This window comes from Nematostella vectensis, chromosome 2 (genome assembly GCF_932526225.1).
Source record: "Nematostella vectensis chromosome 2, jaNemVect1.1, whole genome shotgun sequence".
Classification (NCBI taxonomy): domain Eukaryota; kingdom Metazoa; phylum Cnidaria; class Anthozoa; order Actiniaria; family Edwardsiidae; genus Nematostella; species Nematostella vectensis.
Window position 1 is genome coordinate 7,999,859 of NC_064035.1, and position 27,968 is coordinate 8,027,826.

Consider the following 27,968-nt stretch of genomic DNA (forward strand, 5'->3'; position numbering starts at 1 on the left):
GGTTGCTGTGTATGCTTTGACCGTGGTAAACTGGGTATAGAACATGGCGGCCAAATGATCGAATCATCATTTTCGTCATTTTTGGTACATCATGGGGACCGTTGAGATACTGAAAAAGATAGCAGTTTATGGAGCTGCTTTTTCTGTGATCGGAGCCGCTTTTTTCCATCATAGAATACAAGGTATCTAAATTGAACATTGTTATGAACTTTATTGACGAGGCATAAGCTTACGTATGGACTACTCATTTGAAACCCCCATACCCCCTATAGAATACCTATTGTCCCGGGGAAGTGTGGGGTTAAGGAGCACTTGGTGTTTTTTTTAGCCGGAATTTATCATGAGGAGGTAGTGGTAATGTCTGTTATTGTCTCTTAGACTTGTCTAAACCCAGGAGGGGGCGGTGGAGGGGGGAAGGTTGGAAACAGCCTTATTACATGGCTACGATAGTACGCACGCTCAGATTGGCTGTTAAGCGGGCTGGAATCCTGTAGGCAGTTTTGCATATTTTTTCGCAGCTGGCTTTGTTTACATAGCCGAGAGAGTTTTCGAATTTCAACCAAAAAAACAAAATCAACCAAAATTAAAAAAATAAACCAAGTAAACTATTTTCCTTCGCTTTCCATCCATTTGGGCCCACGGATAATTTTTTTTATGTCTGAAGGGCTATTAAAACCAACATCTCTCCCTCCAAAGGTCTATTTGATTTTTTTTTTCTTTTACATATTTTTGTTGGCCGAGCGTGAGTGTTTCTTGTTTTCCTGCCTTTTTTTAACCCATTGACTCCTGGCTTTTTTGGAGCTGAATTTACAAAAAACAGACTGAAAACAGATACCTCCCCCCCTATTCTGAGTTTTATACAGCCCGTCAAAGTCAAACACAGCTGCACCTAGTCAGCGGTATCCAAGCTTTCCAACAGTGCTTTGCGGTCCCCACTTTTAATCCCTCGTCGATGTGCTGAAGCCAGCACAAGTTGATGGTTGCTTGTATTTTTCATCAAAAATACAGCTATGAGCATATTAGGAGAGTGTCTCAGGACATCATGAAGTCTTTTGGGGCATAATTGAGTGCTTTGCTTTTGGATATTTGCAAGCAAAGGTGGATTCATGATGATTTTTTCTTGTTTGGCTTTGCCCGGATGAGAAAATAATTTTCTAATGAATCACCACAGCTCTCCTAAATGCTGTCTTTTCTGAAACCAAATTGATTCCAAAATTGTTTACACTGCTATTCTGGGTCTGTATGACCTGGAATTGATTTGTTTGGCTTCGGGGTGAAAAGACTTATAAAAAACCATCTGACTTTGGGGAGAGGAGTGTTGACTGGCCCTCCCCTCGTGAATTTTCCCCTGTATCTCCCAGAATGCTTTGCAATACGTAAACATATTTTCGTGGTTGTACAATCCTTCAAGGAATGGGCATTGTGTTTTGAGGCCAAGGAAATGTACCTGGAGGATCAGAATAAAGGTATCTATTTGTGTCTTGAGCTGTGTTTGCTGATCTCTCTCCCTTGTTTGGTATTTTGAGCGTTTTATTGAGAGGGGTGATTCTGCTTTTCTCTCCTTGTTCGATTTGAGATTTGTCAAAGAACCTGTGCTATTATTTGGCTTAAGAGTAGATGCCAACACCTTGGTTGGATGCATATCTGCAAGACCATTTATCCCTTAGACTGATGCCTGAGTATCTTCATCTTGTTGTGTTTATTTTGAATTTATGAATTTTTTGGGTTGTGGGTACTTCCCAAAGCCGGTACAGGCCGGTTCAGGGGTCAATGTGTTTACCAACACACCCTAAAAATCATGCTTGCCTCACTGCCTGAGAACAATGCATTTTTCGCAAGCTTAGGTGCATACAACAGTGTAGGCAAATTCTGCTTGATATACAAACAAGCCTCCTTTAAGTTATGGCTGATATTCTAACAGATAATTCTTATGTTAAAACCATTAGGGAAACCACAGGGAGCCCAAATTCTATAAAAATATTTGCCTTTATAAATTCAAAGCAGCAGTGTCAACCCACTTTTGGTACTTTTCCTGTATATTCACCGTCAAAGTAATCTTATCACAAAACCTTGCCTGAATCTGATGTTTTCTTGGGCATTTTTTTCTAAAAAAGCTATGCATATCATCCCTATCAATGAGTCCAGTCATGTCCAAGTAAAAAAAATTCTATTTTCTAGGTTAAAGATATTCACTTGCTAGAAATGGCATATATGTGATCCAATCCACTGGTGTATGTCACAGCACAAGTCTAAAAAGGTCTAGTTATTTTGATTAAAATCTAGGGGTGGTTGATTAACCCATTGACTCCTGGCTTTTTTGGAGCTGAATTTACAAAAAACAGACTGAAAACAGATACCTCCCCCCTATTCTGAGTTTTATACAGCCCGTCAAAGTCAAACACAGCTGCACCTAGTCAGCGGTATCCAAGCTTTCCAACAGTGCTTTGCGGTCCCCACTTTTAATCCCTCGTCGATGTGCTGAAGCCAGCACAAGTTGATGGTTGCTTGTATTTTTCATCAAAAATACAGCTATGAGCATATTAGGAGAGTGTCTCAGGACATCATGAAGTCTTTTGGGGCATAATTGAGTGCTTTGCTTATGGATATTTGCAAGCAAAGGTGGATTCATGATGATTTTTTCTTGTTTGGCTTTGCCCGGATGAGAAAATAATTTTCTAATGAATCACCACAGCTCTCCTAAATGCTGTCTTTTCTGAAACCAAATTGATTCCAAAATTGTTTACACTGCTATTCTGGGTCTGTATGACCTGGAATTGATTTGTTTGGCTTCGGGGTGAAAAGACTTATAAAAAACCATCTGACTTTGGGGAGAGGAGTGTTGACTGGCCCTCCCCTCGTGAATTTTCCCCTGTATCTCCCAGAATGCTTTGCAATACGTAAACATATTTTCGTGGTTGTACAATCCTTCAAGGAATGGGCATTGTGTTTTGAGGCCAAGGAAATGTACCTGGAGGATCAGAATAAAGGTATCTATTTGTGTCTTGAGCTGTGTTTGCTGATCTCTCTCCCTTGTGTGGTATTTTGAGCGTTTTATTGAGAGGGGTGATTCTGCTTTTCTCTCCTTGTTCGATTTGAGATTTGTCAAAGAACCTGTGCTATTATTTGGCTTAAGAGTAGATGCCAACACCTTGGTTGGATGCATATCTGCAAGACCATTTATCCCTTAGACTGATGCCTGAGTATCTTCATCTTGTTGTGTTTATTTTGAATTTATGAATTTTTTGGGTTGTGGGTACTTCCCAAAGCCGGTACAGGCCGGTTCAGGGGTCAATGTGTTAAATCGATTGATAAACTAATCGATATTTGTGCTAAAGCGATATTTGATTTGTTTTCTTGTCATTTTAATTTTTAAAAAGTATAATGAAACTTTTATTAACATCACTTGCACAAGCTGTATGGAGAAATAGCAGACCTTGGTCTTTTTGCATGGCCCTCAGCCTGCGGCCTTGGGCCGTACATTCAAGGTCTCGGTCTGATATTTCTCCTTACAGACCTTGCTCTCAGTTAATAAGTAGTTATTCCACCATTCTTGGTGGGAAACGCAGAAGCCACCAGGGGAAAAGATAACTATGTTTATAGAATATGTAAAGAGTAAAAAAGGCAAACACTCTGTTTTATACTTGCAATGGTACAACATATACAAAAACGTTTTAAGAGATATAAAAGGCTTATTTCAGTTGGCATATCATTAAATGTACAATTGTTACCCAGAGTGTGGGTTATTTGACTACATTTTGTATCACAAAGGGTTGGGGTGGGGGGTTTGATCACATTTGTTCAATGTTGAATTCTAACCCCACGCTTTCACTGGACAATGGGGATGCAGGGTTCAAATGTATAGTGAATAACTTACATTGTAAGTTACTATGCACTAGTTATTTGAAAACCCCGACCCAATGGTGTAGTAGAGAGCAAAAAGTTGCTGCAAAACCAGCAAACCAAAATGTTTGAAGGGAAAACTGTTTCTTACCTCATTGTTTGCACCTGTTCTTGTACCTGAGCATACCTTTATATTGTGGTATCTACTTTATTTCAGCTAACATAGCTTCCATGGACTATTATCAGATGTGTGTTGCTGAGTTCAGAAAGCATGATCAAGCAGTAGGAATAGTTGGTCAGCCTGTTGGATTCCGATACCTCAATTTATCAAGGAGGGACATCATTTTAGACCAACATCAGGCCCAGGTATTGAATAGCCACATACTATATATTGCATATATATTTTACCCTGTTTGAGTAAGAACACTACAATATCAAGGATTTCCTTTTATTGCATCAACCCCTATTTCCCTCTCTCATCCTTCTCTCCATGCTTTAGTATCAAGTATCAAGTATCAAGTACCAATTGCCATTGTTATGACAAGAATGTTTTTAACAATAGATGCCAATTGAAACAGTATATGCACTATATATATACACTATGTTCTTTAATATTGTTGTCTCAGTGTTTCTAAAACACTCAGAGTGTTACTGCATTGACTATAGAGTGTTATCCTCTCACAAGCTATTTGTACAACCAGATTGTAATACCACTGCGAGGAAGCAAAACTACAGGAAACTTGTATGGATATGCTACAAGAACAGACTTATCTAAAGGGTTAGTGGAAATTTAATAGTAAAGTAGGCTTTTCTGTTATGGTATTTTTAGGGGTTTGCCGAATGAGGTGCTACAAGCCAACGTTTTCTAGATTATTGAAAACTTCCAAATTCCAAACAAAACACTCTGACAATAATTTGTGATTCCAGGCTTTGTTATACGATGGGATACTTAAATCTACAGTTTGGTATTTTTATGGATTGAAATGAAAATTATTGATTGGATTGAAAATTAGTATGTACATTAAGGTTTCAACACATGCTGTATAAATCCCTTCTCCTTGCCAAGTACTGGAACTTCCAGTCCTGCTTGAGTGGTTTGCCAAAATTTAGGTCATGGAATTTAAATATTTTTGTTACTTTCTTTTTCAGTTGGATTCTGAACAAACTAGAATTAGAAGTCAGTAATGCTAAAGATAGAATAGTAATTATTGATGATATGTCACCTGATAATAGTTGATAGGTTTGGTCACTTTATTAAATAGAGCAGAACACAGTAAAGTATTGTTAATAAAATTTGTATATTCTGATTTGGCATCAAATATTTAATGTTATTTTTAATTTAAAGTTTTTTTCGTTTCCATCATTTTCCTGAGTTCCTACTTTCTTTTATTCCGTTAATCTATGTTGCTGTATTTCTCAGAGACTATGTATAGTAATACTCACCGCGCAGTAAGCACAAGATGGAATTACAGTTTGTCTGAGTGAAATGTGATCAGTATGAGAGGGGTTTAGTTCTGCTTTAACAAATCTCAATTTAAAAGTATTGAATCAGAGCTCTGTATGAATGAGTATGTGGTTTTTAGAACTAACCAGGCTATTTTAAAAGATGTGTGGATCCACTAGGGGCAACATCACGCAGGGTAGTGGGGGATGCAATATTTAACACATGAGTAAACAGGTCAAACATGGTCAAACAGTTCTAAGTAAGATTATTTATTTCTGCCAGATTTACAGCAAACTTATTCAAACATGGTTAGATATAGGTGTGAGCGTTGGCAAGTATGCCAAGAGCACAGGATGCAGGGGCGTAGCCAAGGGGGTGGCCTAGGGGGCCCAGGCTCCCCCTTTAGCAGCCAAAAATACAGTAAATGGGTGAAACATTTTATAAAATACAGGAGAAAATGCCTTGAAAGTCCCTTTTGGGCCCCCTCCTGTTAAAAATCCTGGCTACGCCACTGGGATGGGCAAGGGGTGGTTCCCCTTGAGGAAGAGTATTACCCTGGTTGCATGCATACGACAGACCATGAGTGCATAGTGCATGTAGGTAGCACACTGGCTACACCACATATGAATAGAGAATACTCTAGTTTGGTCTAACTTTGGTTTCTAGAATGAATGTATCAGTTAGACAATAAGCTTTGTCAAGTTTGGTCTTGCAGAGTTGAGGCTTCAAGGATTCTTAGCTATGTCAAGTTTTGTGGTGAGGAATCTTGTCAAGAGTCCATATAGATGACCGGAGAGTCCACGGATAGAGTGAGCCTTGTCAGTGTAGTACTGTGAAAATAATCGACATGCTTTATTTACAAGCGACATCGTTCGCTTCCACCACGGGCTATACCTAAATTTTTAAAAATTATCCTAATTTTCCATCCGACCTTTGAAGATCCCCACAAATCCTTTAAACTATGTCACAAACCCCGTTTTTCACTTGTAAACAAATGCGCTGTATGCTTAGTGTCCCTCACATGCTAGAGTTGTTTGTAGAACGCGAAGCGCGCCGGGTAATCATTAATTAGTTAATCCAAGTGCATAACAATTTGTGGGGGTTATTTAAAGGTCAGAGGGTAAATTGGGATCATTTTAAAGGTAAGAAAAGTGTAAATTGGCTCAGTTCATAACTATGGATATCAATAATTCAGATTCACACAAATAACGATTCTGACTGAAATTGAAATTTTCAAATACAGATGATAATTTAAAGACTGGGACTATCCTGTAGCCCGTGGATGGACAGGAGAAGATTTTGATTGCGCCAAAAAAAAAGCGGGAAAATGGAATAAGTAATACAAGACTTATAATTACCTGAACTCTGAATTTGATGTTAGCTTTGGCGAGAGCTTTCACCATTTGCGCAGTGTGTTGGTAATGGACATTATCTGAGAAAGTAAAGAAAGGCCTTTACAACTTGAACATTATGGCCTAACTTGTCATCATGGCCCATGGAACGAGGCCAGAATGGCCCTACCCTGGGATACAATTTAGCCGTTCTCATTCGCAGGAAGCAACCGAAGGCGAAATGGGCAATATTGGGAGAAAAGGCGGTGAAATTCAAGCGACGGTAGGCGCAATTGGGCGTAATTGGCTCCCAGGAAAGGCTTTAGAATCGAGCCAGGTTGTGCTTAATTAACACACATAGCGGTCAAAGAGGATACGCACCATCTGCCGAGCCGTGTACGATGAGGTAGGAGACATTGGCGAACTGCTTGGCGCGTGATAGCAGTGATGTGTACTGGAGATTGGAACAAGAATATACATCTAAAGAAGGGTGAATACGCTCTATTTCTGAGCTAGGGTAGGCGCCAGGGCGCGCTGACCAACCCCAGTTGAAAAGAAGCCTTGTTATCTAACATACAGCCTGCGGAGTCCGGCTATAGCGGCTCAGTAACGGTGACTTACGGGCAATTTCCGGGTACGCGCGATCAATAAAACATAAACTTCGATAAACAGTGCAGTGAGCTTTAGGATAGCGGATGCGAATAAATGGACTGCAGTGTAATCATTAAAACACATTATATGATTGATATTATATGATAAAACAGTGCAGTATATTTTTAGCGGCAAAATAATAACATTAGAAAGCAACTTACTCAGCGCTTACGAAACAGCCAGAAAGTTTTCTTCGAGAAAGGGCTTTCTTTTCATAATGGATGTTTTTATTTTGCCACATGATTTTCTAAGGCAAGTCGCCTATTCCTACCTCATAGCCTTTTTTATTATTCGCCACTCAAAAAGTCACATGATTTCTAAGGCAAGTCGCCATTCCTACCTCATAGCTTTCTTTGTTTAAAAAGTCACATGATTTCTAAGGCAAGTCGCCTATTCTTACCTCGTAGCCTTCTATATTATTTGCCACTCAAAAAGTCACATGATTTCTAAGGCAAGTCGCCTATTCTTACCTTATAGCCTTCTTTGTTCAATAAGACACATGATTTCAAAGGCAAGTCGCCTATTCTTACCTCGTAGCCTTCTTTGTCCTGAGGTAATAGCCCCATGTAGCGTTCCGTGTACGCAGTATCTGAGATAAGATGAATGAGAGTTATCGATATGTAGCGGAATCCAGGAATACTATAACAAACATTACATCGGGACTAACTATTCACACAAAATGATACGTAATGCGACAACGCAAGTCGGTACTTGCAATACATGCATGCGACAACGACATATCAAGAATTACAAGTCATGCAACAACGACAAATCGGGTATCATACGTTGACATACTGGGTTTTCCAAGTAATGCGAGAACGATAAATCGGCAGTCTCAAGACATTCAATGTGCTTACCATAGTAGTGCCAGTCCGTCACGGGCGCCACAGCCATTCCGACTTTGAATACGCTGGTGTTTTTCGACAGTACGTATGTTGTTAAGTATCCACCATATGACTGAGGAAGTACACAAATACAATCAGTAATCAAACTCAAAGCACACAATCCGTGTCATCACCAGATAAAACACACTCGAAGCACTTCAAGATTTGCCTATCTTACCCATCCCCATATAGCGAGCTTGTTTTTGTCGACGTACGGTTTAGCTTGCATGTACCTGTTAAAAAAAAATAAAGAAAAGAATATAAAAAAAAACATCAGAAAAGAAACTGAATATAACCAGGGGTAATATTTGAAAATTGCGCGAAATGTGTAAAGGTATAGATTACAGTGCTTTCAAAAGTCAGACATAGTGGGAGTCCATGTAACAGCCCCCCTTCCCCTATAATCCTTGTCTCATAATTACTCCCTCCCCCCCCCCCCAAAAAAAAAGGGTTGGTACACCTAAACCTCCGGGTTTGGGAAGAGGTCCGGCTAAGCTGAGGTTCTAGTCCATTCCACTTACTTGCCAGCATTTATAGTGTCTCATAATTACTCCCTCCCCCCCCCCCCCCCCCAAAAAAAAAGGGTTGGTACACTTAAACCTCCGGGTTTGGGAAGAGGTCCGGCTAAGCTGAGGTTCTAGTCCATTCCACTTACTTGCCAGCATTTATAGTGTCCTCGGCTTCATACTCGCCCAGCTTTTTGTAGACTGCATGCTTAAACCTGATTTTTTAGACAGAAACGTTATATTTTGCTTTCCCAAAATGTCCAATAGTCGAATAGTGACCATGACGTAACTGTGCCGTGACCGTGTTCGTGAGGTGATTTAGCCGTTATGGTGTCGTGAATAACGTGATCTCGACGTGATTGTATCGTGATGGTGTCGTAATAATGTCCTGTGACCTAACTGTGTGGTTATCGTGTCGTGAGTAACGTGATCCACCCATCCATTTGGTGATTGAACGCGACTGTGCCGTGACTATAACCTGATCGTGTCGTGAATATAACGTGATTTTGTCGTGACTGTGACGTAGCTGTGCCGTGACCGTGATGTGACTGTGCCGTGATCGTATCGTGACAGGAACGCGATCGCGTCGTGAGTGTACCGTGACCGTCACGGTGAGTGTGCCGTGATCGTGGCGTGACAGTGCTGTGATCGTGATGTGACTTTGCCGTGATCAGGTCGTGAGTGTACCGTGACCGTCTCGTGAGTATGCCGTAATCGCGACATGAATGTGCCGTGATCGTTACATGGCTGTATCGTGACGTGACTGTGCCGTGATCGTGACGTGACTGTGCCGTGATAGTTTCTTATATGCACCGTGATCGTATCGTGACTGTATCGTAACTTGACTGTGCCGTGATCATGACGTGACTGTGCCGTGATAGATTCTTATGTGCACCGTGATCGTGACGTGACTGTGCCGTGATAGTTTCTTATGCGCACCGTGATCATATCGTGACTGTATCGTGACGTGACTGTGCCGTGATCGTGACGTGACTGTGCCGTGATAGATTCTTATGTGCACCGTGGTCGTATCGTGACTGTGCCGTGATAGATTTTTATGTGCACCGTGATCGTATCGTGACTGTATAGTGACGAGACTGTGCCGCTATCGTGACGTGACTGTGCCGTGATAGATTCTTATGTGTACCGTGATCGTATCGTGACTGTATCGCGACGTGACCTTGGCGTGACTGATCAATGTTATGGTAGTGTGTCCTTTACCTCTCGCCTCTGTTCCGTGTTCCACGCGCGTCTAGCTTGACTATGATGATATCGAAGTTACTGACGAGATACTCATTAAAACTGAGCGAAAACGTGTTCACCACCTGGAGAATATAGCACTTTCATCCATTATAACACTACACCAAATCATATTGTAAGTCATCCATTATAACACTACACCAAATCATATTGTAAGTCATCCATTATAACACTACACCAAATCATATTGTAAGTCATCCATTATAACACTACACCAAATCATATTGTAAGTCATCCATTATAACACTATACAAAAAGATATACATCCATCCATTAGACTAAACAAATAGATATTATACGCTTATCCATTTTAAGACTATACAATAACATTATTACGTCGAAACAGTCGAAAGGTTTAGAATTAGTACGTTATGTATGAGCTACATGTCTTTATGAGGCGACAATGTTCAGCGCTTTTTCTCGTAAACAGGTTCAGATTGTTTCCTGGATCCTGATAAATAACCAAAGAACTGCGACTGTCTTACCTTTTGAGAAGCTGGGCCGCCATATCTGCGAGAAAAGAGTAACTCCTTAGTCCTAGAAAGTAGCTAGGCAAGCGTGAAAAAAAGAGAAATTACATTAACTTACACATCAAACAGGACCGCGTATTTTTTGTTTTCATCAAAGTTTGGTGGTAAAATTTCCTGGGCCTCAATTTCTGAAGAAAAAATAGCCGTCAAGTTCCTTCAGCTTTGTCCGTGTCGCTTTTGATAATAGGGACTTAAAAATATAAACAAAGTAAACATGTTTCAGTAATGCGCCAAAAAGCATAACGGAAACACTGGCCCCATTGATTTGCCGACGTTGTTGGGCAGATAGATAGATAGATAGATAGATAGATAGATAGATAGATAGATAGATAGATAGATAGATAGATAGATAGATAGATAGATAGATAGATAGATAGATAGATAGATAGATAGATAGATAGATAGATAGATAGATAGATAGATAGATAGATAGATAGATAGATAGATAGATAGATAGATAGATAGATAGATGGATGGATGGATGGATGGATGGATGGATAGGTAGGTAGGTAGGTAGGTAGGTAGGTAGGTAGGTAGGTAGGTAGGTAGGTAGGTAGGTAGGTAGGTAGGTAGGTAGGTAGGTAGGTAGGTAGGTAGGTAGGTAGGTAGATAGATAGATAGATAGATAGATGATTATAGGTGACGTCACCGTACGTCGTCATCAAGCTTCACATTTCTTGCCTTCATACATTCAAAAATATGTTTCGCTAAGCGCCGATTCACGTTTTCATTCCGGCTCAATCCCATAATTCTGACGAAGTTATTTTCTTTGTTGGCATGGTTTCTAACATTGAAACCTGCATGCGTTTTAAGGAAATCCAGTAAATTATCCCGATCATCTTCATAGGCCGGACATTCTAACAGAAAATGCTCTTCATCCTCCACTTTACCTGTCTGGCATACTAAGCATTTTCTTTCGTTAGGTTTTTTATATGGCTTTTCATACCTTCCAGTTTCAATTGCTAGCTTATGATTGCTTAGCCTGAATTTAGTAAGGGCAATCCTATGGTCAATATTTTTTACATCCGTTAGATAATCTTCTAAATTGTGGGACAGTTTAAACTTTCTGAGCGTACGCAATTTGTTCTTTTGGGCTTGGTCTTTTTTGTTGTCATTTTGAATAGAGCTAAGCCATGTCTGTTGTTCAATGTCATAAAGCCTTTGTTTAAGAAAACTGTAAGTTGCTTCGGAAGTGTTTGTGTCAGTCAGCCAAATATCGCTCCTACCGGCAAGGTCTAGTATTTGTTGGGTGTAGTATTTGTTGGGTTACATCCCTCCAATCCTCCCCCCCCCCCCCCCCAGAACCACCAAAAAAAAAATTTTATATAAATAGACAATTTTTATGTTGCATTTTAATGTCAATTTGTAACTCAATACTCACCGTAGCCACCGGAGTTAAACTTGAAATCTCGCCTTTTGGGAAGTGCTAGCTCTGTTAAATGTTCAAGTAATTTTTGGTTATCTTCAAGGACTGATGCTGAAATAAAACATAAGTAAAGCTTTACTGGGTTTATAATCTTTTCTGTGGAAGCTTTTTTTTTTTTAGAAATATACACTTGAGCTAATACCGTGGGTAATCCTTATAGTGACTTATGATATAAACAGTTTTGACCGGGGAATAAAAATAAATCTGAAAAAGGAAACCCCAAATTTATTATAAATGTTATTGAGTGAATCATCCCCCCCCCAAACCTTTACAGTAAGCGTGTATAGCTAACTTTATACAATCCAAAATTCATTCTGTAATCTTTCCAAAAATAAATAAACAAAAAATCATCGTTAAACTGTAAATTCAAAATACGCATTTATGGATTTTTTTTAAATAGCTTGCATTGTGTTAATACATGACAACATTGTTACGAGGTTTCAAAATAATAACAAAACATATTTGGTCACCACCCCCCTCAGCAAAAAAGGCGCTATACGCATGATGTGAAAAGTAGAAAAAAAGTACAGGAGTTCTTGGAGCTGTATAAGCTACTTACATGGGAAGCCTTTGGTGCTATGTCGTGAGCTGATAGGTGCGCCTGGGCCTGAGAGATAACAAAAAATATGCTTTTCAGAGTTGGATGCCATAAACACACTTTACTTCTATAATGTATAACGTACCGTAGCAAATGAGATGTACGCATTACGTACCGTAGCAAATGAGATGTACGCAATACGTACTGTTGCAAATGAGATGTACGCATTACGTACTGTAGCAAATGAGATGAACGCATTACGTACTGTTGCAAATGAGATGTACTCATTACGTACCGTAGCAAATGAGATGTACGCAATACGTACTGTAGCAAATGAGATGTACGCATTACGTACCGTAGTAAATGAGATGTATGCATTACGTACCGTAGCAAATGAGATGTACGCATTACGTACCGTAGCAAATGAGATGTACGCAATACGTACCATAGCAAATGAGATGTACGCAATACGTACTGTTGCAAATGAGATGTACGCATTACGTACTGTAGCAAATGAGATGTACGCATTACGTACTGTAGCAAATGAGATGTACTCATTACGTACCGTAGCAAATGAGATGTACGCATTACGTACTGTAGCAAATGAGATGTACTCATTACGTACCGTAGCAAATGAGATGTACGCATTACGTACCGTAGCAAATGAGATGTACTCATTACGTACCGTAGCAAATGAGATGTACGCATTACGTACCGTAGCAAATGAGATGTACGCATTACGTACCGTAGCAAATGAGATGTACGCATTACGTACCGTAGCAAATGAGATGTACGCATTACGTACCGTAGCAAATGAGATGTACGCATTACGTACCGTAGCAAATGAGATGTACGCATTACGTACTTTAGCAAATGAGATGTACGCATTACGTACCGTAGTAAATGAAATGTACGCATTACGTACCGTAGCAAATGAGATGTACGCATTACGTACCGTAGCAAATGAGATGTACGCATTACGTACTGTAGCAAATGAGATGTACGCATTACGTACCGTAGTAAATGAGATGTACGCATTACGTACCGTAGTAAATGAAATGTACGCATTACGTACCGTAGCAAATGAGATGTACGCATTACGTACCGTAGTAAATGAAATGTACGCATTACGTACCGTAGCAAATGAGATGTACGCATTACGTACTGTAGCAAATGAGATGAACGCAATACGTACCGTAGTAAATGAGATGTACGCATTACGTACTGTAGCAAATGAGATGTACGCATTACGTACCGTAGCAAATGGGACGTACGCATTACGTACCGTAGCAAATGAGATGAACGCATTACGTACCATAGCAAATGAGATGTACGCATTACGTACCGTAGCAAATGAGATGTACGCATTACGTACCGTAGTAAATGAGATGTATGCATTACGTACCGTAGTAAATGAGATGTACGCATTACGTACCGTAGCAAATGAGATGTACGCATTACGTACCGTAGCAAATGAGATGAACGCATTACGTACCGTAGCAAATGAGATGTACGCATTACGTACCGTAGTAAATGAAATGTACGCATTACGTACCGTAGCAAATGAGATGTACGCATTACGTACTGTAGCAAATGAGATGAACGCAATACGTACCGTAGTAAATGAGATGTACGCATTACGTACTGTAGCAAATGAGATGTACGCATTACGTACCGTAGCAAATGGGACGTACGCATTACGTACCGTAGCAAATGAGATGAACGCATTACGTACCATAGCAAATGAGATGTACGCATTACGTACCGTAGCAAATGAGATGTACGCATTACGTACCGTAGTAAATGAGATGTATGCATTACGTACCGTAGTAAATGAGATGTACGCATTACGTACCGTAGCAAATGAGATGTACGCATTACGTACCGTAGCAAATGAGATGAACGCATTACGTACCATAGCAAATGAGATGAACGCATTACGTACCGTAGCAAATGAGATGAACGCATTACGTACCGTAGCAAATGAGATGTACGCATTACGTACCGTAGCAAATGAGATGTACGCATTACGTACCGTAGCAAATGGGACGTACGCATTACGTACCGTAGCAAATGAGATAAACGCATTACGTACCGTAGTAAATGAGATGTATGCATTACGTACCGTAGCAAATGAGATGTACGCATTACGTACTTTAGCAAATGAGATGTACGCATTACGTACCGTAGCAAATGAGATGTACGCATTACGTACCGTAGCAAATGAGATGTACGCATTACGTACCGTAGCAAATGAGATGTACGCATTACGTACCGTAGCAAATGAGATGAACGCATCACGTACCGTAGTAAATTAGATGTATGCATTACGTACCGTAGCAAATGAGATGTACGTATTACGTACCGTAGCAAATGAGATGTACGCATTACGTACCGTAGCAAATGAGATGTACGCATTACGTACCGTAGCAAATGAGATGTACGCAATACGTACCGTAGCAAATGAGATGAACGCATTACGTACCGTAGCAAATGAGATGAACGCATTACGTACCGTAGCAAATGAGATTTACGCATTACATACCGTAGCAAATAAGATGTACGCATTACGTTCCGTAGCAAATGAGATGTACGCATTACGTACCGTAGCAAATGAGATTATACCAACTCGCCTTCTCACTAAATAAGGCCACGAAATACTTGCATCGCCCACCTGAAATGTAAGAAGACAATTAGCCTGTCTTTGCTATTGTTTTGATTAGAAAGAAAATCATTCTAATCTGGAAAAAAAATAAGTATAATACTGTATAGTATTGTAAAAATACTGCAACCAAAAGAAATGTTGACGTCCATATACTTAGCGTTTTAGATTTCCAGGTAAACATTAACATAACCGGAATCTTGAATAATATATCAATTAATCGAAAAAAAATCCAATAGCAAATTTGTTTTTTTTTTTTGCTTCAATTGACAAAATAAACCCATGCAATAGACAAAAATCGTCCTTCATTTGACGAGATGTTACCCCTTACTAAGAATGAGATAACGTGTACTGTATAACCAAAGAAATCACTTATTCGAGCACACCCCTTCCCCAGTCACTAGGCGTCACAAGGGAATGTGCATAAAGTGATAATTTCTGCTTACTTTGAGACCACGCCAAGCTGCAAGACAGGCATGTCTTCTTAGCCGTCTTCAAGCTAATGCTGTAGATATGCGAGTCTCTGGGAGAAGTCTCAGAACTCGAAAAATATCTGGTGAAGAACGCAACAAGTAAGTCAAAGAAAAATTGGACGGATGGAAAGATAAAAAGATAGACAGGCAAGCAGACGAATAGAAAGATAAGCCGGCAGATTAGGCCCTTACCCGGGATTTTTCTTGAGGAGGTGCGAATTCCGAAAAAGCGGAATTATTTTTCCCGGGGTGGGGGGTGGGGTGAGTTTTCTAAATCTGACCACCAACAGAACAAAACGGGATTTTATTTTCAGAGGACGTTGATTACCAGATATGGCTCCAAAAACGTTTGACTTTTAGATTTATGACATATCAGAGTGATTTAGAGTGCCTTTTCTTTATCTTATTTGCTTATGCTTTTTAGTTTTGTCTACAAATTGTAGACAGATATAGAAAATGAAGAACCGACAAACAGACAGATAGAAAGAAAATCAAGTAGACGGATAGAATGACAATCAAGCAGACGGATATAAAGACAAGTAGACAGATATAGAAAATGAATCAAGGACAGAAAACAGACAGATAGAAAGAAAAGCAGGCCGAGAGAAAGACGAATAAAAGGAACATTGAGACAGACACAAATGACGCTTACACGATTTCGTTGTCAGGGTCGAACCCAGTAATTTCCATGACGTCCCAGGTACCATGAGTGAGGTTGGTTATAACACCAGGCTTGTCTGACTGAAACCGAAATATAAGACTCAATATAATCACGTCCACACTTACCGAGTACAAATATTCACACTTGCTGTCTTGTCGCTAACATAACAGAAGGAATAAGTGTAATAATCTTCGGTGTGACTCACCGGCAGAGTGACCTTTGCGAGATGTGTGAACTTGCCGTGGACGCCTTGGGCGAATGGGAACAGCGTAAGGTAATACGAAGCGTCCTTGCTGATCCAGTGCTTGCCCTGGAGACAAGGAAAAAGTTGTCTTTATTATTCAGTATTGAAACAGCAGTTTTGGTGTGTTGCAAAAGTTGTCTTTATTATTCAGTATTGAAACAGCAGTTTTGGTGTGTTGCAAAAGTTGTCTTTATTATTCAGTATTGAAACAGCAGTTTTGGTGTGTTGCAAAAGTTGTCTTTATTATTTAGTATTGAAACAGCAGTTTTGGTGTGTTGCAAAAACGATCAAAATGTTAAATACCCAATAAAAAAAACCTTGTCAATGCAAACGGCGAATGACAAATGGCAGTTCCAAGATCGATATAAATATAAATATGAATATGAATATGAATATGAATATGAATATGAATATGAATATGAATATGAATATGAATATGAATATGAATATGAATATGAATATGAATATGAATATGAATATGAATATGAATATGAATATGAATATGAATATGAATATGAATATGAATATGAATATGAATATGAATATGAATATGAATATGAATATGAATATGAATATGAATATGAATATGAATATGAATATGAATATGAATATGAATATGAATATGAATATGAATATGAATATAAATATAAATGAGCTCCAGCGATGTTAGAGCTATCTACCGATTGCCTTTAAAGTCCATATAAACTTTAAGAGTTGATAGATTTAGTCAATTCTTTATATTTTCATCTTCCAAAAGGTATGTGGTTCGTATGGACCCAATACAACGCGCGTTCGCGCGAATAACTCAAATTTGTAATATTGAGGTATTTTGGTCAACCTTCGGAAAAAAGGCCGTGAACTTAAATTTGTCACACAAATTACATGAGAAAATATATGCGCGCTAACCGGTTCCGTTTTTTACTTATTGCTGAAGACCGTTTTGTGGATTTACCGTCATCTTTATATCTCAACCTGGTAGTCAAATGATTATTTAAATCCAGGAAACAAATCTGCAAAATTTAGCAGGTATTTTGTAGTCTATTAATTGTTTTTTTTTTTTTGCATTGTGCGCGCATACTGCATGCACAATCAAGAATGGCGACATTCTCACGAGCGCGCGCTGTTTTTGGAACCTACAACAAAACGATATTTCCTTTTTTCGCATTTAATTCTCGATTTTGCATACTGCATGCACAATCAAGAATGGCGACATTCTCACGAGCGCGCGCTGTTTTTGGAACCTACAACAAAACGATATTTCCTTTTTTCGCATTTGATTCTCGATTTTTAATTATTCTTCGCTTCATTGTGGGTAATATTGCAACAAAAAACACTTCGCCAATATTTTGTTGTATTGCCGTCTCTGAATTTTAACGCGTTCTCCTGCATTCGATTAAAACATAGTGAGACGCATGGTACCCTTCGATTGAACTGCCATTTGCCAATCGCCATTTACCATTTGCACTAACAACGTTTTTATACGTTTTTAACGAAATAGGTGTATATCTGAAGCACACCCGTCACAGACTGCCGTCACCCATCAACTCTGCATACAGAACTCTGCATACAGGGTACTCATTTGATGTAATAAATGTGGTGGAAGAATATAGATTTCTATGAAAAGATATTATCCACATGCCAGATAAGTACTGGACGAGACCCATCCATTTGTAACAGCTTGTCGTCGATTCTACAAGTTAAAGAAATGCCATAAGCCCCGTGACAATAATAAAAGACAACGTATACCGACATGTAACGCACACAAGACTCGTGACGACAAGTAATGTAATACAAGACGCGTGACGAGATGTAACAGCACTCAAGATGCGGGACAACATGTAACACCACTCAAGACGCGTGATAACATGTAACACAACACAAGACGCGTGAGTGACAACATGTAACAATACACAAGACATGTGAGTGACGACATGTTACACTACACAAGACGTATGACAACATGTTACACAACACAAGACGCGTGAGTGACGACATGTAACACTACACAAGACACGTGACAACATGTAACGCTCACAAGACGCGTGAGTGACGACATGTAACACTACACAAGACACGTGACAACATGTAACGCTCACAAGACGCGTGAGTGACGACATGTAACACAACACAAGACACGTGACGACATGTAATACTCCAGACACGTGGCCACCCATCACGTACCTCCTGGCAACCCATTGTAGTGACATCACAAATCATTCTAATCGAGATGTTTTGTATTCTGTTTGCCCAGGATACCAACACTCTGCTGTTATCTACCCATCCCATGTTCGTGAAATAACGGTCTCTGCAATCAGACAACATCACCCATTATTAAAAGAACTTTCTTTAACCTCTTACCCCGTAAACTAAGTGGAACTTACACGGTTTCTAATTCACTAGGCGGGGAAATCTCGTTGATTGTAACGTTGGGCAGCGCTGTTAGGTTGACCAGCATGGCCTTCACCTGGGGGTTGTTGTACCCAGGTTTGGGATAGGCGAGCTTTTTTACCTCCGTGTACGCATCTTTATTGGGTCCGTAGTAGATATAGCTAAACCACGTGACTAGGGTGTCATTGAACTCGCCGTATCCAAGGTAACTGTCATCAGGTGAGAACCACATGGCAAAATTTGTGCCGTAGACGTCCTCTAAAAGAACAATGTTAATAAGCATGACTGTAAACACTTGTATCTTGGTGAAACACTTCACTATCAACAGCATAGATATCCACTGGGGCAATCTTATCTACTAGGTGCATCCTCAGGAGAACACCCCAACGCATCACATAACACAAGCTAGCCTTTAGAACCTATGGGCAGCTAGGTGCATCTTCAGGAGAACACCCCAACGCATCACATAACACAAGCTAGCCTTTAGAACCTATGGGCAGCTAGGTGCATCCTCAGGAGAACACCCCAACGCATCACATGACACAAGCTAGCCTTTAGAACCTATGGGCAGCTAGGTGCATCCTCAGGAGAACACCCCAACGCATCACATGACACAAGCTAGCCTTTAGAACCTATGGGCAGCTAGATGCATCCTCAGGAGAACACCCCAACGCATCACATGACACAAGCTAGCCTTTAGAACCTATGGGCAGCTAGGTGCATCCTCAGGAGAACACCCCAACGCATCACATCACACAAGCTAGCCTTTAGAACCTATGGGCAGCTAGGTGCGTCCTCAGGAGAACACCCCAACGCATCACATGACACAAGCTAGCCTTTAGAACCTATGGGCAGCTTGCAACCTGCACACACAGGGTTCCACAGGGTTCCACAGGGTCCCACAGGGTTCCACAGGGTTCCACAGGGTTCCATTCTCACCTTCGTAGACCCAGTCAGGGACTCCATTGTAAATCTTGTTTGTTTCGCCATTCGTAGTTAATGTATGCCTCGTGCAGTTTGCGCATCCTTGGTAAAAGATGTTATTGCTTTGAACAAAAGCCTTTGGGGATAACAGAGACACAAAATTATGTTTGCGTATACTTCATACTTAAGACTTTATGAAGACGGTGACCGTCTTGTGACGGCACAGCCATGGCGCGAGTACATAGCTAGTGTAACTAAGCAGCAGTAGATAAGTAAGTATTTCACATACCACGACGCTTCCTGTGTTGCCCCAAACCACCAGCTGAACCCGCTTATTCTCGTCTGGGCCAACGAATCGTACCACTTGGCTAAAAATATATGCATATTAAAGCAGACAATTACCGCGAATTGCAATGGATACAAAAATATCCACCAAACATACTATTACCGCGAATTGTCATGTACACCACAATATCCACCAAACATACTATTACCGCGAATTGAAATGAATACCACAATATCCACCAAACATACTATTACCGCGAATTGCTATGGATACCACAATATCCACCAAACATACTATTACCGCGAATTGCCATAGATACCACAATATCCACCAAACATCAAATTACCGCGAATTGACATAGATACCCCCGCACCCATGAAACATGCTATTACGGCGAATTGCCATGGACACCACAACACCCATAACACTTACCCCGTATGCACGTTGTATCCATAGAAGTCAGCACTAAACGAGTGTCTGTAATTCTGGAAAAAATGACAAGATATTCCCATAGAGATTATTGGAATGAAGTGACCTAAAGAGCATGTGGGTGACAGACACGTGGGTATGTAAAAGACAATCTACCTAAAGACATGTGCATGTAAGTGTAACAAACGACAGAGACAAGATGTGGGGACGGTACCGGGTTTACTTGGTCGCTGTTACACTTACGCTACTTTACACAAGTAAATTTTAAGATGATCTTGTGGTATAGTACCGCATCCCTTTTGTATGCTTTCTAATAACGGCAAGTAATAACGGCAAGTCCAAACGAGAGACCTTCACTGACACCCCGAAAAACGTTTAGTTTCGTTTGGATAAAGGTTCTCAGCCAATGGGTGCTAGAAGGACGACCTTCCAACGCAGGCATGCGGTGGGTTACCCTTGGACTTGCCGTGACCTACCTAATGATTATACGATTATTGTTGACTTCGGAGGTAACGCATTTCATGCTTGCCGAGCTAGTGCGCATGACAAACTTCACGCGTGACCACAATGATTGGCAACATTCCAATCATTTTTGCACTCGCTTCCTTAATACCAATTTTGGCTATACCAGAATTTCACTAGCCCTAAACAATACCTAGAGTTGCCTGATCAAGAAGTCAAAACTAACTTTCTATCGGTGGTTGATGAATACGGAACGGGCATAGGTGCTCGATTTACGATTCACGAATATCTGGAAAACAATATGGACCCACCTACAATTGGGGAGGGGCCAATTCCCGTTGACTCATAACTAAACAAAACGCATCATTAACTCCCGGCATAAGTTGGCGGAAAATTTACTAAAATGCTAAAGTTATAAAAATAGCGAAACCCATCACCTAGTATTAATTTCCCGCTTGGCAAGTAGTAGCGTAGCCCCGACACCCTGCGGTATTTTCCCGTGTGACATAAGTGCCAAGCTCTCTTAAAAGTAAGGGGTGATTTAGGTGACAGGCTACCTAAAGACATGTGGCTATGAAAGCGACACCTTAAGAATACCTTTTGGTAGTTAGTAGTAAGTAATGCCCATTGTCTGTCTGCTGAAAAAGACCACACGCTTGCCGATAGATTTCTCTAAAACAACAACAACAAAAAAACAACAACAATGCAATTAAAAGAGGTTTGTGTCCCATTCGTAAATCCATGGGGAGGAGCAGGGTTTCCCCTAGCAACGCACACACAGTAAACGGCGTACATACTAGACTAAGCACAAAGCAATGCGCACATAGTAAACTGCGTACATACTAGACTAAACACAAAGCAATGCACACATAGTAAACTGCTTACATACTAGACTAAGCACAAAGCAATGTACACATAGTAAACTGCGTACTAGACTAAGCACAAAGCAATACGCACATAGAAAACTGCGTACATACTAGACTAAACACAAAGCAATGCGCACATAGTAAACTGCGTACATACTAGACTAAGCACAAAGCAACGCACACATAGTAAACTGCGTATATACTAGACTAAGCACAAAGCAATGCACACATAGTAAACTGCGTACATACTAGACTAAGCACAAAGCAATGCGCACATAGTAAACGGCGTACATACTAGACTAAGCATAAAGCAACGCACAGATAGTAAACTGCGTACATACTAGACTAAGCACAAAGCAATGCACACATAGTAAACTGCGTACATACTAGACTAACCACAAAGCAATGCACACATAGTAAACGGCGTACATACTAGACTAACCACAAAGCAATGCACACATAGTAAACGGCGTACATACTAGACTAACCACAAAGCAACGCACAGATAGTAAACGGCGTACATACTAGACTAAGCACAAAGCAATGCACACATAGTAAACTGCGTACATACTAGACTAAGCACAAAGCAACGCACACATAGTAAACTGCGTGCATACTAGACTAAGCACAAAGCAATGCGCAAATAGTAAACTGCGTACATACTAGACTAAGCACAAAGCAATGCACAAATAGTAAACGGCGTACATACTAGACTAAGCACAGTGCAATGCGCATATACTAGACTGAGCACAAAGCAATACGTACATACTAGACTAAGCACAAAGCAATATACGTACACAATAGACTGTGTACATACTAGACTACGCACAAAGCAATGCGCATATACTAGATCTAACACAAAGCAATGCGCATATACTAGACTAAGCACAAAGCAATGTGTACATACTAGACTAAGCCCAAAGCAATGCGCATATACTAGATCTAACACAAAGCAATGCGCATATACTAGACTAAGCACAAAGCAATGTGTACATACTAGACTAAGCACAAAGCAATATACGTACACAATAGACTGTGTACATACTAGACTACGCACAAAGCAATGCGCATATACTAGATCTAGCACAAAGCAATGCGCATATACTAGACTAAGCACAAAGCAATGTGTGCATACTAGACTACGCACAAAGCAATGCGCATATACTAGATCTAGCACAAAGCAATGCGCATATACTAGACTAAGCACAAAGCAATGTGTACATACTAGACTAAGCACAAAGCAATGCGCATATACTAGACTGAGTCTGCATAAATCTGGTGAAAAATCGGATTTCAAAATAAAAAAGTGGTTGTGTAATGATGGGTTCCTGGCCACAGTCAAAGCCACGAAGCACTAAACACTGCGCGCACAGCAAGCCTCACCAGCACAGGGTACGGAATGAGAAGAGTACTTCTATTGGTTTCCAATGATCGTATTAAGGCATTGCGTCCATCCCGTTCTAGGTACTCCGTATCTATGGGGCCAAAAGGGAGTTATTTATTTAGTTTAGACGCCTCATACTTAAGTTACGTAATGTGTTTTTTGGTGGGTCGTAAACATAAGTTAATACTGCTTACCCGATAACCACCGCGCCGCTGAATATCTTGGTGAAAACTTGCCGCTGAACCAATCACGTTCAGTGAATCGATTGAGACTAGTGGGACTTGGAGCAGGGCTTTTCGTTGAACCTGGTGTAGACAGACACAGGTGCAAAAGTTTGCAATAGCGCGGAGGTGTCTCCTAATTTAGCGAGGCCTATGTGTTTTTTTTATTAGGTGCCTAACAGAACTAGCATAGTGAGAAACCCAGTGCAGCAGGGGTTAATCACCAGTTCCCTAACAAATTTCGCGTTTTTTAAATTCATTTTCTTCAGTTTGTAGAAAGACGCTAGGCGTGGTTAATAATTAACCAGGTTAATATCATTAGATATTCCCACACCTCCATAGCCTCGCTTCAATTTGGATTTGTCTATATTTGCATTTCTTTTAAAAGATTTTAATTTCTCACCTGCATTCCATAATGGAAGAACTCATTTATCTACCTTATTACACTTTATTTTCGCGACGTCAAAATTTCGCGGTTTTGAGATGGCGATAAAAATCTAAAATACAACCCCTTACCGTACTATATTTACATTAGATGACTATATAGACAAGGTGTTTCCATAAAACTCATTAAACGGCCAATATTCCCCCAAAAGCTTCTTATGTACTCACTCAATTTTCGCGCATCCTAATTTTCGCAAAACTTAATTTTCACGTCATTTTATTTTCGCAAATCTTTTAAAATCGCGAAATTCGCGAATAAAAGTGACGCGAAAACTAGGTGTAATAAGGTGGATAGGATAATTTAAACGGGCAACTGTGGGCGCTACTATCTCCTAAACCGAGACGTTAATTAAAAAAAAATCATCAAATGTTCTTTACTATGCGCCTAACAGAACTAGCATAGTGAGAAACATGTAATTCAGAATTTGGTGTGGTTTGGTTCAATCTCGTTCCCAGAGCCCACGTACCTTTATGCCAGCGGCAAGGTACCTTGTCACTCGCATTAAGGTACTGGGCTCTGGTACGAGATTGGGTTTGGTTTAAATAGAAGAAAGTTACCATTAAAATTCCCACGGTCACGTGATCGATGATGATGACGTCACAACTGATAGAACTTTTTGATAATGTTTCTATTGATATGTTTGACATGTGATTCAGGTTTTGTGTGGTTTGGTTAAATTGTAAGGGATTTATTATTCCCAGGGTCACGTGATCGATGACGTCAAAAGTGACAGAACGTTTTGACAATGTTTGCCTTGATAAGTTTGCCATGTAATCCAGGTTTTTGGTGTGCTTTGGTGAAATTGTAAGGGATGTATACATAAAATTTCCACGGTCAAGTGATCGATGACGTCACAGGTGACAAAACATGAAAAGACTATCTGCCTTGTAGGTTTGACATGTAATCCAGTTTTGGTGCGGTTTAGTCACATTGTAAGGGAGTTGTTAATAAAATTTCCACGGTCACGTGATCGATGACGTCACAGGTGACAAAACACGAAAATACTATCTGCCTTGTAGGTTTGACATGTAATCCAGTTTTGGTGCGGTTTGGTAATTTTTTAGTGATTTATGAATAAGATTCCCACGGTCACGTGACCTTTGTTTACTTTGTCATTTAATTGATTCTGTATTTTGTTTGTAGGCCATTAGGCGCAATTTGAAAATTTGGCGAAGATTGAATGAATTCTGGACGAGTTATGCGTGTTATTTATATTTTAGGTAACTGTAAATGTGTCCAAGTTTTAGGTAACTAACTCTGAATTTTAGGTAACTGGAAAGAGTTAACTGGGTAACTGGGTATCTAGACAACCAACTTGACCATTAATAGCCACCAACCCACACTCACCCAAGATTAAGCAGAAAAAAATCCTTATTTTTATAAAGGGTTTAACTAACTATGAGTATTATGTGAATTGCAGTGTAAGCAATATACAGTTGGATGAATCATTTCTTTGTCAATTTTGAGTATTTTTTTTTTGTCTTTTAGCGCGCCAACAAAACGAAAAAAAAAATCCAACATTTTCATTACGTGCGTCATTTTCAACAAGACTTTTAAACAATCGGTTAATAAAAATACAACAATATTGAAAGGTCATACTGAAAAAGTAATTACAGTGATATGTCAATACTCACCAGCAATGTCAAAAAAGCTTAAAAAATTAAGTATGAGTCGATATCTTTGACAATGTTTTGTATCTGCGCAAAATAAATAGGTATAGGAGATGATCGAGGGTATGGCTCCCGGTAGATGCATCTATCACATCTATCCACCTTTCCCTAGCCAATATTACTTGCGAGCACTAGAACAGTGAACACTGCCATTCTAAGGTCATTGACATACAATATGATAAGCTCGTTATTGTAATATTTTGGAAAATCTGTTGTTTGCTGAAGTAATTTTCGATGTAACTATAATGTAAACATTCAATAAACAGGGAAATTGATAGTCAAAGAATTGCCTCGTAGGGCTAGAAAAGCAGTTGGAAATCCGCAGCATGCTGTTAAACAATGGAGCGCCTTATGTGTAGTTGCGCAGACAGCAAAGGCTCAACGACGAAATTCACCGCATCTCCCCAGTCCGAAGAGACGCGAATCGTGTCACCAACTGTTACAGAGTTGTTTTTTACTTACCGCTTTTTGCCGTCAACACGACAGAAAGAATTACCACACAGACGGTAATAACGATAAGAAGAAAGAGAATAGCAGCCAAATTCCTTCGTATTTTGGACTCCATCATGGCGAGATCAAAGGAAGCAGTAAGCTCGCGTATTGAGAGAGCTACCACTGGGCTTACAAGATATTGCGGTAGCGACCAATCAATCACTAGAAGCCCGGTTAGAATTACATCGCACATATTCCCTCGCAGATTTGCGGGTTTACGAAAGTGTTATTGTAATAAACAAACAAACAATCATTTGAGATATTAATATCGTACCAAGCTGTATCATCAAACATTGACAAACCTTAAACAAATAACCTTTCTAATGGCTGAAGCGTACAGAATTTTGTGTCAGAAGTACGACGACGGAAAACTCAAGTAACACGAGGTCACTCACCAGTTCGCCCCGTCAAAACCACAACCAATACAATAGCAGTCACAGCTAAAAGAAAAACTATTACAAGGATGCACAAGAGCTTCTGCTTTCGGTTGAGTCGCATGACTTGACTCGGTGGCGTTAAAAAGTACTGGGTCTTTTCAAAGAGGCTTGCTGACAGAGGGAGACGTGTAAATTCCTACATAGCCTCCGCACAGCACTTAATCATAAATACTTCCGCGCGCTTTCATCGGCATTCGTCGTGTCTTCTCTTTCGATGTGACGGATTTAATTTGCCAGATCAGCTTTAGTATATTGTCAGTGTTAAAGCGATAAGAAAAAGGGCGGGGTAGCAGCGTAAAATTAATCCCGCAAGTTTAACCATAGTCCGCCTACGTACTTACGAAATGCATCACAAATCCACAGACAAACAAGAAATGTAACGCATAAGTAATTTTGACAACCTGGCAAACTTTTTGTCAATCATCACTACTGGACAATCATGAAAATAAGCTTACATCACGACGAACTGCAATTTTCTAATTCTTTTAAAACTCTTAACCCCCCTCTTACAACACTGCCCTTTACATGCAAATGTCAGCAATTTTAATTGTCTGTGGTTGCTTAGTTATTTCTTAGGGTCCACAAATGGGCAGGAAGGCATCTCTCCTACGCAGTCGTTCGGATCTGTGTCACGCAATGCGCTGGTCATAGCAGCGTGACACAGACCAGAACGACTGTACAGGCGGATCTGTGTCACGCAATGGGCTGCTCAGCGTGACAAAGACCAGAACGACTGTACAGGCGGATCTGTGTAACGCAATTGGCTGCTCAGCGTGACACAGACCAGAACGAATGTACAGCCGACTAGGGGAGGAAGAGATTTTTTCGAGTGTGTAAGCATAACACACCGCTTTTGTTTTAATTGCTTTGATAATTCCGCGCGTAGATTTAATTTTATTTTAACATCATTTTGCGGGATCTTTCGAGTTTTTCCCGGCACCCAAAAACTTACAACAAAGAACTATTCACTTCTCCGCGAAGTTTTAAAATAAAAGCGACAAAATAGGACGTTTCATCACCATCACTTGCACCATTACTCACATCATCACCACTACTATCACCATCACTTGAACCATCACTCACATCATCACAATCATTTGCACCATTACTCACATCATCACCATCACTCACATCATCACCATCACTAGCACCATCACTCACATCATCACCATCACTCACATCATCACCATCATCACTCACATCATCACCATCACTAGCACCATTACTCGACATAATCACCATCACTCACATCATCACTGTCACTTGCACCATAACTCACATCGTCACCATCATTTGCACCAACACTCAAATCGTCACCATCACTTGCACCATCGCTCACATCATCATCATCACTTGCACCATAACTCACATCATCACCATCACTCACATCGTCACCACCACTAGCACCATCACTCACATCATCACCACTACTAGCACCATTACTCACATCGTCACCATCACTTGCACCATTACTCACATCGTCACCATCACTAGCACCATCACTAACATCATCA

The 27,968-nt window shown here is 40.1% G+C and overlaps 2 protein-coding genes across 3 annotated transcripts; one reads left to right on the top strand and one right to left on the bottom strand.

Moving 5' to 3' along the window:
• The first annotated feature begins 24 nt into the window (after positions 1-24).
• On the top strand, positions 25-5,147 carry LOC5514352. The gene is made up of 4 exons (XM_032383933.2): positions 25-182; positions 4,058-4,206; positions 4,542-4,618; positions 4,990-5,147. The coding sequence occupies exons 1-4, from the start codon at positions 92-94 to the stop codon at positions 5,075-5,077; spliced, it is 405 nt and encodes a 134-aa protein (XP_032239824.2). The 5' UTR covers positions 25-91; the 3' UTR covers positions 5,078-5,147.
• A 390-nt stretch (positions 5,148-5,537) lies between these two features.
• On the bottom strand, positions 5,538-27,515 carry LOC5514351 (prolyl endopeptidase FAP). Of its 2 annotated transcripts, none has more exons than XM_032383932.2 (26): positions 26,413-27,515; positions 23,384-23,494; positions 23,189-23,280; positions 21,537-21,611; positions 20,481-20,533; positions 20,052-20,130; positions 19,778-19,898; positions 18,832-19,096; positions 18,632-18,755; positions 18,090-18,140; positions 16,412-16,516; positions 16,198-16,286; positions 15,519-15,625; positions 15,016-15,084; positions 12,432-12,479; positions 11,828-11,923; positions 10,505-10,574; positions 10,402-10,426; positions 9,878-9,981; positions 8,806-8,871; positions 8,329-8,383; positions 8,124-8,223; positions 7,797-7,855; positions 6,997-7,069; positions 6,643-6,716; positions 5,538-6,114 (listed from the first exon to the last, which is right to left on the bottom strand). In XM_032383932.2, the coding sequence occupies exons 1-26, from the start codon at positions 26,513-26,515 to the stop codon at positions 6,010-6,012; spliced, it is 2,319 nt and encodes a 772-aa protein (XP_032239823.2). In that variant the 5' UTR covers positions 26,516-27,515; the 3' UTR covers positions 5,538-6,009. The 2 variants fall into 2 exon arrangements, with proteins under 2 accessions (XP_032239823.2, XP_001634502.3); XM_001634452.3 differs by lacking the exon at positions 26,413-27,515 and adding an exon at positions 25,988-26,322.
• Between the last annotated feature and the right edge of the window lie 453 nt (positions 27,516-27,968).